The 14,111-nt window shown below is 38.4% G+C and overlaps 1 protein-coding gene across 4 annotated transcripts in view; it reads left to right on the top strand.

Annotated features, from left to right (window-relative positions):
- Positions 1-13,330, top strand: part of GPR160 (G protein-coupled receptor 160) — a 43,611-nt gene extending 30,281 nt beyond the window's left edge. For 2 of the 4 annotated variants that reach the window (XM_032341485.1, XM_032341476.1), the window contains 3 exons: positions 6,578-6,749; positions 7,520-7,623; positions 11,876-13,330. In XM_032341485.1, the coding sequence (XP_032197376.1) occupies positions 11,948-12,964 (1,017 nt within the window). In that variant the 5' untranslated portion in view covers positions 6,578-6,749; positions 7,520-7,623; positions 11,876-11,947 and the 3' untranslated portion in view covers positions 12,965-13,330. Of the gene's footprint in view, positions 1-662; positions 1,012-2,465; positions 2,801-6,577; positions 6,750-7,519; positions 7,624-11,875 lie in introns of those variants that run through there. The other 2 variants (XM_032341494.1, XM_032341499.1) reach the window with 2 other exon arrangements.
- The last annotated feature ends 781 nt before the right edge of the window (positions 13,331-14,111 follow it).

The following is a 14,111-nucleotide window of genomic DNA, read 5'->3' as shown; positions in this document are numbered from 1 at the left end:
CCCTGGCCAGACACATATTCTGTTATTTCGAAGCAAATTCCAGAGAATATTGCTCATCTGTAAATAATTCAGTATGTAGTTTTACAGGTTTTGAATTACCATAGAAGTTGTTTAGGGCTGCCACCTTCTTGGCATGTCCTTGCGTGATCTTTCGTCTCTGTGCACCCAGCCCCGGTGTCTCTTGTGTGCGTCCAAATCTTCTTATAAGGATACCAGTCAGATTGGATTAGGTAACCCCCCACAGGTGGCCTCATTTCATTTTAATTATCTCTTTAAAGGCCTTATATTCAAATACAGTCACATTCTGAGATACTAGAGATTAGGGCTTCAACATAAGAATTTGGGGGACCACAGTTCAGCTATCGCAAAATACCATTATAAAGCTAAAAATTAATAACTCATTAATACCCTCAAATTTCTAGGCAGTATTCTAATTTCCAGTTGTCTTATAAATGTAATTCTCTTTTAAAGATTTTATTTATTTATTAGAGCAAGACAGCGGACACAAGCAGGAGAAGCAGCAGGGAGAGGAAGAAGCAGGCTCCCCGCTGAGCAGAGAGCTGGATGTGGGACTCCATCCCAGGACCCTGGGATCATGACCTGAGCCCAAGGCACACACTCAACCAACTGAGCCACCCCGGTACCCCATAAATGTACTTGTTTGTTTTGTTGAATTCAGATAAGTCTTACACATTGCACTTAGTTGATGTATTTGAAATCTCATTTAATCATTTGTTATTGATACAGTTTATTGAACATACAAGTTGTTTGTCCCAGAGAGTTGACCTCCATCTGGATTTTGCTTACTGTGTCTCCTGGGGCTATGTAACTTGTTCTTTTGTCCTCTGTTTTTTTGTAAGTAAGTAGTTGAATCTGCAGGCTTGGTCGGGTTCTATTCTCAGCAAGTCTACTTTCTAGATGGTGGTACATCCTTCCTTCTCTTCCTTTGGATGTTAGTAGCTACTGATGATCATTGGCTACCTCCATTAATACATCAGGAGTTACAGAATGGTGATTTTCAAATTTTATTATTCCTTATTCATTTATTAGCGTGCTTCTATAAAAGTAAACATCCCCTCACTATTCTGTCACCTAGTGGTACAGTTAGTTTAAAAATAAAAAAGAAGGGGGCACCTGGATGGCTCAGTGGGTTAAAACCTCTGCCTTTGGCTCAGGTCATGATCTCAGGGTCCTGGGATCGAGCCCCGAATCGGGCTCTCTGCACAGCGGGGAGCCTGCTTCTTTCCCACCCCCCACCTGCCTCTCTGCCTACTTGTGATCTCTCTCTCTGTCAAATAAATCTTTAAAAAAAAAAAAAAAAAGAAAAGAAAAGGCAGGAAAAAATACCTGTTAAAAATACCAGTTTAAAACATAGTGACTTGTTTCCCTCGTGTCCTCACGTGACAAATTAGGTTTGTTTATTTGTTTTAGAATCAGGTACAGACTCAATTTACTGTTAGTTTTGTGGCATTATGAGAGCAAGTAGAGGTAATTGCATTTGTTCGAACTGCCATCTTTCATTGGAAGTCATGTCATAATTTATATACCCAATTTTTTATTGTTGGATATTTAAATGAATTCTGGGCTTTCAATTGTATATCCAGTACTGTGAGATGACCATCCTTAAAAATAAATCCACTCATTTTCAGGGTACAGTTTGAATTTTGAAAAACATATTCTTTTGTTGAACCACCACCTCAATCCAAATATAGAACATTTGCATCTCTACAGAAAGTTCCCTGGTGCCCCTTTGCCCCAGCCTGGCCCCACATTTCCACGGACAGTCTGCCTGGCTCATGGATTTCTTTTGCTATTCTGGAATTCCATGGAATCTTGCCGTCTGTACTCTTTTGTGTCAGGTTCTTTTCATTCAGTGCATTTCTGAGATCTATGCCTGTGTAGCATATATCCTTTTTATTCACTCCTTCTTATTGCTGAGAAGTACATTATATGGGTACACTACAATTTGTTTATTCATCCTCCTATTGGTGGACATATGAAACATTTCCAGATTGAACCCATGGTGAACAAAGCTGCTACACACATTGGTGTGCACATTCTCTGGACATCTGTTTTCATTTCTCTGGGTAAATAGCTAGGAGTGGGATTACTAGATGAAATGTGTAATTGATGTTTAACATTGTCAGAAAGCTCCAGAGTGCTTGAGCAGTGTTGGAGCGGTCTGGTCATTCTGCTTCCTGGCCACACACATCCGGGCAGTCTTCTCAATGTTGCTGTTGCAGTGGTGTGTGGAAGCAGCGCATTGTGGTTTGCATTTGCATTTGTGTCTGCTCAGTGTGTCTGTTTAAATCTTTGGCCCATTTTGCTAATGGACTAATTATCTTACTGAGTTTAAGAGTCCTTTCACATTCTGGATTCAAGTCATTGGTCTCATATTTATTGTATTTTCTCCCAGTCTGTAGCTTTCCTTTTCTTCTTCTTATAACTATGCTTTTAAAGAGAAGTATTTCTTTTTTAACAAGCCCACCTTTTCAATGTATGTGTGGGTGTCCTAAGAAAAGCTTTGCCTACTGGAGTGGATTGGCTAGGATCCCCCCAAAATCCATGTCCACCTGGAATGTGGCCGTTTTTGGAAATGTTTTTTTTGCAGATATAATTAAGGGGAGGTCATGTAGGATTAAATTAAGGTGGACCCTAAATCCAGTAGTGTCCTTATAGGAAGAGGAGAGGACACAGAGAGACACCGTAGGAGGCCCTGGAAAGACAGAGACAGAGGCAGAGGTGGGTGGTGTCCCGCCACAGGCCACAGAGTGCCAGCAGCCAGCAGAAGCTGCAAGAGGTGGGGAAGGATTCTCCTCCAGGGCTTCAAAGGGAGTGTGTCTTGGCTGACACTTTGATCTTCTAGCTGCTACAACTGTGAGAATAAATTCCTGTTGTTTTGAGCCACCCGGTGGTTAATTTGTTATGGCAAGCTGAGGAATTGAATACACCTGCCCAGGGCCACAAAGATTTTCTTTTTTCTTCCAGATATTTTGATTTCATTTCTACATTTTTAAGGGTTTTTTTTTTTAATTTTTAAGTGTTTTAAAGTTTTTATTTAAATTCCAGCTAGTTACTGCGGTATAGTAATAGTTTCGGGTGTGCAGTACAGTGATTCAGCACTTCCAACAACATCCACTGTCATCACAAGTGCACGCCCTAATCCCTGTCACTTGTTTCACCCATCCCCGTGGCCCCCCCCCACATTTAGTCTTATCAGTTTTGAGTTTATTTTGGGTATGATGCGATGTAATTTTTCCCATATGGATATCCACTCTCCAGCATCATTTTTAGAAGAGGCTGTTCTTTCCCCCATTGAATTATCTTCCTTTTAAAAATCAAGTGACCATAAATATGTGGATTTATTTCTGAATCCTCTTCTGTTATTACACTAATTTATAGGACTATCTTATGTACCCTTATAACCAAGTCTTAAAATCAGGTAGTAGAAGTCCTCCAGCTCTGTTGTTCTTAAAAAACTGGCTCTACTCAGTCCTTTGCATTTCCATATAAGTTGTAGAATCAGCTTGCCACTTTCAACAACAAAAAGATATACTGAGTCTTCCAACCCATGATATAGATCTTCATTGATTTAGATCTTCAATTTCTTTCTGTATTGTTTAAATTTTAAAATATTGTTTAATTTTCAGAATACTGGGCTTGCGTGAGTTTTGTCAAATTTATCCCAAAATGTTTCCTATTTTTAATGCTAATAAAATGTTCTAATTTCATTTTTCAGTTGTTTATCACTAGTGTCTAGAAATATGATTTTTTAAAAACCTGCAACCTGGCTGCCTGGGTGGCTCAGTTGGTTAAGCGCTGCTTTCAGCTCAGGTCATGATCCCAGGGTGCTGGGATTGAGTCCCGCATTGGGCTCCCAGCTCTGCAGAGAGCCTGCTTCTCCGTCTCCCTGTCACTGTGCCTACTTATGCTATCTCTCTGTCAAATAAATAAATAAAATCTTAAAAAAAAAAAAAAAAAAAAAAAAAAAGAACCTGCAGGCTTGCTTAATTTGTTACTTTTAGTAGCTTTATTATAGACTCTTTAGATTTTCTAAGTACATGATCCATGATTACAGTTTTACTTCCTTCTTTCAAATCTTCCTGCCCTTTATTTCCTCTTAAGGCCTTATTGCACTGGATAGGGTTTCCAAAAAACTGTTGAGTGTAGGGTGGATCTTGGGGGGAAAATGGCCACTCTTTCATCACTAAGCATGAGGTTAGGTGTAGGTTTTAGGTTTTTCATAGCTGCTTTTTATCTGGTTGGCAAGTTTCCCCTTACTGTTTGTTTGTGGAAGTTTTAATCATGTTGGATTTTGTCAAATGCTTTATCTGTGTCGATTCAGATGATCATTACAGTTTTTCTCTTTAGTTTTCTTAAAATGTTTTTGCTTTTAGTATCAGGGTGATTCTGATCTTGTAAAAGAAGTTAGGAGGTATTTCTGTCTTCTGTTTCTTCCTTAAATGTTTAGTAGAATTCATCTAGAGTGAGCCTAGAACCTTTGCAGGAAGGTTTGTGGGAACCTAGAACCTTTGTGGGAAGGTTTTTAAATCCAAAATCACTTTCTTTATAGAGATCGTTAGGGATATTTTTTAATGCGATTTGGTCCTTTCAGAAATTTGTGTTCCGGGGCACCTGGGTGGCTCAGTGAGTTAAAGTCTCTGCCTTCAGCTCAGGTCATGATCCCAGGGCCCTTGGATCGAGTCCCTAATCGGGCTCTCTGCTCAGCGAGAAGCCCGCTTCCTCCTCTCTCTCTCTGCCTGTCTCTCCACCTACTTGAGATCTCTGTCAAATAAATAAATAAAATCTTAAAAAAAAAATAAAAGGAATTTCTGTTCCATGACAGTTATTAAAATTATTCATAGCAGTCCTTATTATCCTTTCAGTGTTTGTATGATGTGTAGTGAGGTCCTCTCTTTCCTAGTTTTAGTAGGTTCTTGCTTTGTTTGGCTGAAGTTTTATCAGTTCATTGTTGTTGATGTTGTTGTTGTTCCAAAGAACTAACTTTTGGTTCACTGGTTGTTCTGTTTGTTTTATAAACCTCATTGTTTTCTGCTCTTAGAGCCTTCCTTTACTTTACTTTGGGTTTAATTCATTCTTTTTTTAAGGTGGACACTTAGGTCAGTGACTTGAGACCTTCTTTTCCAATACAGACAAATATAAAGAAAATCACAACAAAACAATGCAAAACCAGTTCATGTATTGGGAATTAAAACTGAATTTTTATTTTACCAATTTTCTGACATTTGCACTGTTGCTTTTCAAAGTTGTTTTCTACTATAGCTTTTTAAAATTGGTAATAATACATGCTGTTAAAAATTTCAAGTTCTGTGGAAATGTGAGGATAGGCAGTAAGAAATAATCACAAAATCCTTGCAGCTTAATATGACAGATTTTTCTCACTTACACCGTACATCCACTGTGAGTCATCAAGGCTTTGCTCCATACAGTCACTCAAGGACCCAGGTTAAAGCCTCCACCATCTCGAGCTGTACCACCTAGAACACATGGCCACTCTATTAGCTGTGGCAGGAGAAGAGAACACTGAAGAGGCTTCTCCTCTGCAATTAAATGCTTGAGCCTCATAACCCTTTGGCTGGAAATACCCACATCATGGGCCCACCTAATTTTAAGGGTCAAGAAACTGAAATCTCCCTGTGGGCCTAGAAGCAGAGAAGTAGGTAGGAGTGAGCACTGTAATTCTATACTCCAGGAAAATGAGAGCATCTGTCATTCTACTCTGAGATAATCCTTACTTCCTGTCTTCCTTCCTGGCCTAGATGACCTTCCTTCCTCATGACGAGCCTTATTTTTGGGGTTGGTGGGAATTACTGCTGTAATCTGACTAATCATTGATTCATATTTTATTGTGTTCTACCTTTGAAACTCTTATGTGATTTTTACCAGTATATGAATGAGACTTGGAAAAGGGCAAATCAAGAATTCTTTGCTAGCTTCCTTAACAACATGGAAATTTCAAGTTTCTTTGTAAAACCTTGCTTTAGAGTATCTCTGAAAGACAGGCAAGTAAGTGGTAACCATGGTTACTTGGTTACAGAGTCCCTGCTGAGCTCAACATGGGGCCACAGGGCTCACTCAATCCCAGGAACCTGAGATCATGCCCTAAACGAACTGGATAGTGAGGAGTTTGGGGGTAAAGGGTGTTGAAAGAGCAGGCAGGATGAATTTTCACAGCATATAATTCTATAACTTGACTTTTATACCATGTAAATTGTTTTACCTATTTTAAAAAACAAGTTAAATAAAACCCAGTTTCCTATATTTTCTTAACTTTCTATATTGAATTTCATTATACTATAAATGAATGAAAACATGTTTCTTTAAAAGTTATCAGAGTTGAGGGACATTTTGTTTTTTTAACTGAACTTTGACATATCAAGCAAGGACCGTATTTTGAAAAGTTTATGTATACTTACCTTTTGAAGGAATAAAATTACATTATCCACATAGATTAGTCCTTCGGGTGTCAGTAATCAACACAGTTACTTTTATTTGGAATGTCACCTTTTCAGAATTTTTTCACATATATAAATCGGGTCCCTTTCTTCATTTCCAGTTGTGAGTCAAGCCATAATGTCACTTACTGAAGAATATGAGCTTTGAATTCAGACCCGAGCTTGAACAGTCATCCACCCTCAGGAAATGTGCTTATTTACCCCTGCATCTGTTTCCTCATGGGGAAAAATATTTACCTTTTGGGGATTGTTGTAAAGGTGATTAGATAAAAGGTATGTAAACCCCTGAACAAGGCTCAGTACGTGATTTCTACTGTAGGTTTTCTCCATTCATTGGGATCAGCGAATCTAGTTGCAGTACTAATTCTATTTTCTGTACAAGAGTAGACCAGAATGTTAACTCTGCTCCTCTTTAAATACTTGCGTTTAATGCAAACGGTTCTGTCAGACTTCTGAGACGGTATAACACAACTCTTTGATTATAATAGTATGTATTTTTATTCTCGAGCTCTCATCATGTAACACAGGACTTTGCAAAAGCTGCGTGATGTGTGATACCACAGCTGGTACAGAGGAGACATTCAGCTGCCTGCTATTGAGCTGAACACCAAAGCAGCTTGTGAAATGTGAAAAATGCCCCCTGCTCACTAAAATTTTTCCTTTTGGGAAAATACAATAATTTTTCATTTAAAAAAAAATGTTACTTATGTTACATGGCACTAGTGTCAAAAGGTCCTGAAACCAAATAGTTTGAGAACCACTAGTTTAGACTCTGAAGCCTAAGGGCAGAAACTGCAATGCCAGCAAGACTTGTTTAAATAGATGCCATGTGATATGTACCCATGTCTCGGGATCTTTGGGGGCTTCCACCTACATGTATCCCATCTTCTTATCCCTGGAAAAAAAGAATATAAGCAGTTAATTACTGGCTTTAATCCCTCAGAAAGTTTTTCTAAGCAGAGAGTTGGAGCCAGTTAGTTACACTGAATCCCACAGTGGCTGCTCTTAATGGTGGTTGTTTATGTTTTCTCTCTTTCACGCAGAGCTTAGTCACATGGCATCTGGAATGCCACGTACCAAAATCAAGATCCCTAAAGGAAGTAAAACTGAGATTATCAGCCAAGAAGGACCTACTGGAGAAAGCAGAGTAAGTAAAGCATTGTGTGTTGTCAAGAATTGTCTGTTTGTTTGTTTTAAAGATTTTATTTATTTGACAGAGAGAGACAGATTACAAGTAGGGGGGGTGCCATAGGGCGAGGGGGGGGGCCTCCCGCACGGGAAAAGCAGGCTCCCTGCTGAGCAGAGAGCCGGATGCGGGCCTCTATCCCAGCACCCTGAGATCATGACCTGAGCTGAAGGCAGAGGCTTAACCTACTGAGCCACCCAGGCACCCTATGTTTGTTTGTTTTTTAAAAGATTTTATTTATTTACTTATTTGTCAGAGAGAGCACAAGTAGGCAGAGTGGCAGGCAGAGGCAGAGAGAGAAGCAGGCTTCCTACTCAGCAAGGATCCCGATGTGGGACTCAATCCCAGGATCCCGGGATCATGACCTGAGCCCAAGGCAGCGGCTTAACTGACTGAGCCACCTGGGCATCTAATTGGGGTTTTTGTTGTTGTATTTGATTTGATTTGAGAAAGAGCTTGAGTAGGAGTTGGGGCAAAGGGAAAGGGACAAGCAGAGTCCCTGCTGAGCTCAACATGGGGCCACAGGGCTCACTCAATCCCACGAACCTGAGATCATGCCCTGAGCCGAAATCAAGAGTTGGATGCTTAACCGACTGAGCCACCCAGGTGCCCCTGGGCTTTCAAAAGGAGTCTGGACAAGGGATTAGTGAAAAGAAATCATGGTATTCACATTGTACATGAAACACACGAGTTGATTCATACATAGGTTAAAAAATCATTCAGGAAAAGAGCCATATCTTATAAATCTCTGGATCCCTGTAGTTAATGTGAACATTTTTCAAGGGAAAATTCAGTACAGGTAGCCTATCAAAGGATATTATTGTCTTGTCTCAGGAGGCTGTTTAAAGAACAAAATACTGGAATTTTGAGTACTTTCAGTGGACTATAGGGAAAGTGTGGCATAAAATTGGTATCCTGAAAAAGTTTTGATTGGTTCCCAGGATCACAATATTCAGGAGCCAGTGTAAAAGGACTAGAACCTCATGTTCCGATATCCTTCCTTTTAATGGCTCTTTACTGCTTCAAGTTGCAGAGCTTCCCAAGGCCTTTCCCACCTCAGCTCTAGTTTCTTACAGCCTTCCGGTTCCCTTACACATTCCATTTCAGACTTGTCTTCATTCTTCCGCTCCTCTTCTAAAGAGGTTCCTGGCTGGTGTCTTGGTGGCTCTAGCTGATCATCCTTCTCCCCAGTTACTTTCTTCATCCGGGGACAAGCCTGCTTTTCTGTCCTTGCAGTTGGCCCCTGAGAGCCAGTGAGGAAATGGAAAACTCTGGAAATATCCCTTGGTTGCTTACCACTTAAACAGGGATTCCTTAGCTTTATTTAATTTCGGATGAGTTACAAAGGATAAAATCATTTTATACAGATAATTCTCTTTTATCCTAAAGATATCTTTTTAGATGGGTCTTTATCAATATGAACCTACTCTATTTACCTTCTTCACACCCCTTTTAAACCAATATTGGCTATTTAAAGCAGCCTGGTTTTTTTCTTGACACAAGGAAGACTTCATTTATTTATTCTGTCTGGGCTTCCTTATCCAGACACCATGACTTATAAAAGCCAGTGGCATTTATCAAGATGGTAGCCATGAGTCTATTCCTTTTTACATCAAATCTGAATGGAACTTTTTGGGAAAAGTGTCAACTATATATGAACTATATACCTACAAAAGCTTGTTTCATTGGTTCTTTTATAGTTATGAAAATAGGTATTAACTGATTTTTTTATAACTTTACATATATACACATTTGTGTGTATAAATACATAATTTGTGTACCTTAGCTTATGACATTGGCAGTATTTAAAGGAAAAATTATTCATGACCCTTGTTAAAGAACAGTAAAGCAGACTTTAGACTTTACCCAGGACCTTTGCGCTAGGTGTAGGGACCATTACGATGGGATTTTGCAGTCTGGGCTCAACTCTGAATACAATGAGGAATAGTGGGAACAAGGAGCCAAGGAACAAGGTGGAGGTTAGTGGGTGGAATATTACTGAGAAAACAGCAGGGATAATAAGGGATTCTTGCTAAAGGCAGGACAGGGTGATAGGTCATCATTGGAAGATGGTGCAGGATAAGGAACCCACTCAGATATTGAAGGACATCAGATCCTGAGGATAAGAGTCTGGATAACCTCCCTTAGCAAGATTCTTGCTAAAGTTGGACAAGGAAAAGATGAGCACAAAAGCTCAAAAAATCAGTTGAACTCTCTTCTCAACATGGAAAGACTATCAAGTTAGAGTTCAGTCTGTCAAGAGAACAGATAGCCTTCCCTCACGCTAATCTTCTTTACCCTCAGGCATTATCCTCAACTACTTCCTTGAAATTATTTAAATCATCATTTTTCTGGTTTTAGGCAAATCCAGTTTGTTTTACTTTTCAGACTTAATATTCCCTTACTAACTTTACTTGAAGTTTGAGAAATTTGAAGAAATCTGTAACACTACATTAGTAACTCAGTGTGTACCCTTAGTTTTTTTCTGTACATGTATAATGTCTTAATAATTAAATGTTGTTACGTAATTTGGTGACCTGCAATTCACTTAGACATACTGTAGGAGTTTATATTTTTTAACATTTAACAAATTCATTAGGCTTAACATTTAACGAGTACAGAAGAGGAAGAAAGAAAACAGTCTTCCTCCTTAGAGTATATTGTAAGGCTGCACCATGTATTATTTTTAACCCATCTCCAATTGTTGACATTTGTGAGTGGGTTCATTACTGTTTATTTCATTATTTATAAATACTGTGGGTGGAACAGAAACAACTTTTGGTCAAAAGTGTGATTTTTTTAATGATAAATTTCTTAAACTGCCTTCCATCTTTTTTTTTTTTTTTTTCTCCAAAGTAATCTCTACCTCCAGCATGGGGCCCAAACTCACTACCCTGAAATCAAGAGTAGCAAGCTCTACCAACTGAGCCAGCCGAGTGCCTCTCCTTCCACCCTTTTTCCGATTTCTTCCCCTTTGACCTTTCTTTTTCATCATCTTCTCTTTTTTCTGCTTCCAAATGCCTTAGTCCCTCAAGCCTCAACTCCTATTCCTTTGCCTTTACCTGGCAGTCCTTAATGTTCTTTAATCCATACTCAATCCCTATTCCTTCCCCCAGATTCCCTGGTCTATCCAGGTGCCATATTTGAAAGACCATGTCCCAAAGTGAATTTTCTTTCCTTTACCTATGTCCCTAGTATTTTCAGTTTTACCATCTGCTTTCTATCTTCGAGTTTCAGAATGATGATCCCGCAGCAAAATGCTATCCTAAATTTCACTGACAAAAAGAAAGCTGGGTGGGTCTGGAGTCAGAGTGAAACTGGGTTAACAGCCATCGGTAATTATTAACTGAGTATTCCTCTCAGGCTGCTATTTTATCCTGCATTTTGGTTCTGGTAGATAAAAGTACTTTTCTATCTCTACAAGTTATTAAAACCCATACTTTTATAGAAGTAGTAATTTATATGTAACATTTTGTTTATAGAGCAGAGAGTTCTGGACCATGTGGATCTTAAAAAATGACCGAAGTGTACACATTAATTCTTTCTGATCATATTCTGTATTATGAGAAATATAAATTCCTATTAATGGACCCTTGAACAACACAGGTTTGAAGTGTAAAGTTCCCCTTAATGCCGATTTTTTCCAATAAATATGGTACAGTGCTATACATGTATTTTCCTTATGGTTTTCCTAATATTTTCTTTTATCTAGCTTACTTTACTGTAAGAATACATCATATAACACATGTAGAAAATATGTGTTAACTGACTTACTGGTAAGGCTTCCAGTCAACAGTAGGCTATTAGTGAAGTTTTGTGGGAGTTAAGTTATATACAGATTCTTTACTGTACAGGGCCCTTATCAGTACCCCTTACTGCTTCCTTGTTCAAGGATCAACTGTAATTATTTGAGAAATGATTGGATTAAATTAGTTCTTTGAGAATAAAGTTTTTGTGTTTGTTTTTTTTTTAAGACTTTTTAAAGATTTATTTGACAGAGAGAGAGACCAGGCACAAGCAAGGGGAGGGGTAGAGGGAGAAGCAGGCTCCCCACTGAGCAAGGAGCCTGATGTGGGACTCAATCCAGGACCCTGGGATCATGACCTGAGCCTAAGGCAGCCGTTTAACAGACTAAGCCAGCCAGGTACCCTGAGAATAAAGCTTTAGTAAAATTAGACATGGCATCAGGTTTTCTTGTGATTTTTCCTTACAGGGATGGAAGCTAAAATGAAGCAGTGTTTTATCGTATGTACTTCAGCAGATCTTCTGCAGTTCAGCTAAAACCATGACTGCTCTTTCTTCAGAGAACTGCTCTTTTCAATACCAGTTACATCAAGCAAATCAGCCTCTAGATGGTAACTGTCTGCTATTCTTGATTATACTTGGGAAAATATTACTGAATATCCTCACACTAGGAATGAGAAGAAAAATCAGCTATCAAAATTTTATGGAATATTTTTGCATTTCACTAGCATTCATCGATCTTTTACTTTTAGTAAATATTTCCATTATATTCTATTTCAGGGATTTTGTAGTTTTAGGCATTAGGTTTACTAAATACCACATTTGCCTATTTACTCAAATTATTTCTTTCACTTACGGCTTTCTGCATTATCCAGTTTTCCTGATAGCTTGTATAGATTATTATCTGAATTTCTCTAAAACCACAAAGCTTGCATTTAAGTGTCAAAAACTATTTTATTTCCTTATAGTAATTTTAATTTGGATTTCAGTCCTTGCTTATGTTTTGGGAGATCCAGCTATCTACCAAAGCCTGAAGGCACAGAATGTTTATTCTTACCAGTGTCCTTTCTACATTAGCATTCAGAGTTACTGGCTGTCATTTTCCATGGTGGTGATTTTGTTTATGGCTTTTCTAACCTCTTGGTCAGAAGTTATTGCCTTGGTACAGGCTGTTAGGATGACTTCCTATATGAATGAGACTATCCTGTATTTCCCCTTTCCATCCCATTGTGGTTATACTCTGAGCTCTAAAAAAACGCTCTTGCCCAAGTTCATTATCTGTTTTCTCGGTACCTGGTTACCATTTGTACTACTTCAAGTAATTATTCTTTTACTTAAAGTACAGATTCCAGCATATATTGAGATGAACATTCCGTGGTTGTACTTCATCAATAGTTTTCTGATTGCTACAATTTATTGGTTTAATTGTCACAAGCTTAATTTAAGAGACATTGCATTACCTGTGGATCCATTCATCAACTGGAAATGCTGCTTCATTCCACTTACAATTCATAATCTTGAGCAAATTGAAAAGCCTATATCAATAATAATTTGTTAATGTTGTCATGTTAAAACTAATTAAAACTGACAACTACAGTAAGAATCATAATTTTACAAATGGGAAAGGACAAAGACTGAACTGAACTGAATCTCCACTCCCCAGGCCCACCTTACATACCTTTTCAGAATGTGTCTTTGGGGCTATGGTAGCAAAACCAAATAATTCCAAGAGAATTTTGTTATACTGGTTCAGAAACACTGCATGTTACCAATATTAATTTAACACAAAAGTGAAAATAGTTAATACTTGGCCATACTGATTTCATGTTACCCAAAAAACTACTGGATGCAAACATGTTATGTAAATCTGAGATTTTCTGCCAATACTATACAAGTGTAAATAAACATTTTTATTGAATTCAAAGCAAGAAAATCAAGATCATTTTGTTAAAATTATTTGGTGTAAATATTCTTTTAACATAAAGGGAAGATCAACTAAATTTAAATTTAGATAATTTTCAAAAATATATCTGTTTTTAATACAGATAATCCTGGAAAAAAGTTTTTAGTTGCTCACCTTACAGAACTGGGAGTTGTGACTAAGTCTCTTTCCATGACATACCAGATTCATTTTCACTTATAACTTGTATGTCACATACTTGCATGTCAAATTGTAATCACATGGGCAATGTGTCCCACTGAAAAGTAAATGAGGATTTCTTATCCTCAGCACTGCTCACATTTTGGGTTGGGCAGTTCTGTGTTGTGGCAGACTGCTCCGTGCACTGGAGGGCGTTCAGCATGTGCCTTCCCTCTGCCCAAGACATACCAACGAAAACGTCTCAGACACTGCCAAACCTCCCCTGGTGGGCAGAACTGCCAGAGTAAAGCCACCTCGATGGCAGAATCATCTGAAGTCAGTTTGTTCAACTACGTAGATACTGTCTGTAACTGTCACTAAATTTCTAAACTTGGTCCCCTCTGCTTCTCTGGGTTACTTTCCCTCTGACTATACCACTTTCTACACTTGATCTTAGCCAAAAGGCCGAGAAGCGACTATACCACTTTCTAACTGGCCATTACCTAGGACTGAGATACTTTAAAATATACTGTACTTAATTAGTAAAGATTTACACTCTGCAGAGTTTTGTAAATATTTCAAGGCTCTCATAAGCTTAAAGAAAAAAATTATCCAATAGACCAGC

The sequence above is a fragment of the Mustela erminea genome, chromosome 1, assembly GCF_009829155.1.
Source record: "Mustela erminea isolate mMusErm1 chromosome 1, mMusErm1.Pri, whole genome shotgun sequence".
In the NCBI taxonomy this organism is placed as follows: domain Eukaryota; kingdom Metazoa; phylum Chordata; class Mammalia; order Carnivora; family Mustelidae; genus Mustela; species Mustela erminea.
The sequence above is the reverse complement of the archived record's forward strand: the minus strand, read 5'-3'. Positions and strand labels throughout refer to the sequence as shown.